Below are 845 nucleotides of genomic sequence, written 5' to 3' on the forward strand. Positions count from 1 at the left end.
TCGGAATGCTTGATTTGTTTAGTCAGAGAATTCAAGTTGAATTTGATACATAGAGTGATGCTAGAAACTAGTCGAGACGAGAGGCAACAGTGCTGAACACTGATGTGCTGTAGATGATAATGACGTAATTCCTTCCAACTCACGGAAAAACAGATGAAACTCATTTAACATGACGGTGGCAAGAGTTCATCGAACATCACTCAGGTACTCGTAGCGGTATCAACTTACCAACTGACACGTTCTCCGTCAATACTAGAAATACCACGCGCTAACTCATAACGTCCAGGGCAAGAAAGCAATAGACGCATCGGCCAATCCAACGAAACACCAGGTTGCATATTTTCATCCGCAACTGCGGCAGCTTCTTCACGACAGGCATCCAGAATCCAGTCGGTGTGCAACAGAGGAACGCGACCTAGTGTCGCTAGCGCCTGAAAGTATTTGAGAGTTCGACAGCACTCAGGAGCGACAAGTGCCACATTTGTTGTCGATTGCCTGGAACTCGACTGCGCATCACTACCAAGGATGGGACTGTCACCGGCATCCGGTCTGGATCGAAGGAAAGGGACTATTTGTGTGATGATTTCACCACCACAGGCAACTACCAACTGTTCCAGAATATTACGTCCTCCTTGTCCTAAAAAGTATGGGAAAGAGGACATAGTAAATCAGAGAAGGTAATGGGAGCTGAGGTCGCTGACGAGGGAAGTGCGAATGAAAATATGATGTTTTGTCCTGTCTACTGGGACATGCTCAAGAAGGCCTTGTAATGTAGAAGTCTTTTTTGGACACATTCAGCCAGATTTTGTGTGCTTTCAAAAACAGTTGTTCATTATGATATGTTC

At 45.3% G+C, this 845-nt stretch overlaps 1 protein-coding gene across 1 annotated transcript; it reads right to left on the reverse strand.

Annotated features, from left to right (window-relative positions):
* Positions 1 to 230: 230 nt before the first annotated feature.
* Positions 231 to 635, reverse strand: T265_15946 (hypothetical protein; the record flags this gene model as incomplete). The annotated part of the gene is made up of 1 exon (XM_009179387.1): positions 231 to 635. A coding segment is annotated over one exon (405 nt), but the record flags the coding sequence as incomplete, so codon positions are not given.
* Between the last annotated feature and the right edge of the window lie 210 nt (positions 636 to 845).

This window comes from Opisthorchis viverrini (genome assembly GCF_000715545.1).
Source record: "Opisthorchis viverrini unplaced genomic scaffold opera_v5_2205, whole genome shotgun sequence".
In the NCBI taxonomy this organism is placed as follows: Eukaryota; Metazoa; Platyhelminthes; class Trematoda; order Opisthorchiida; family Opisthorchiidae; genus Opisthorchis; species Opisthorchis viverrini.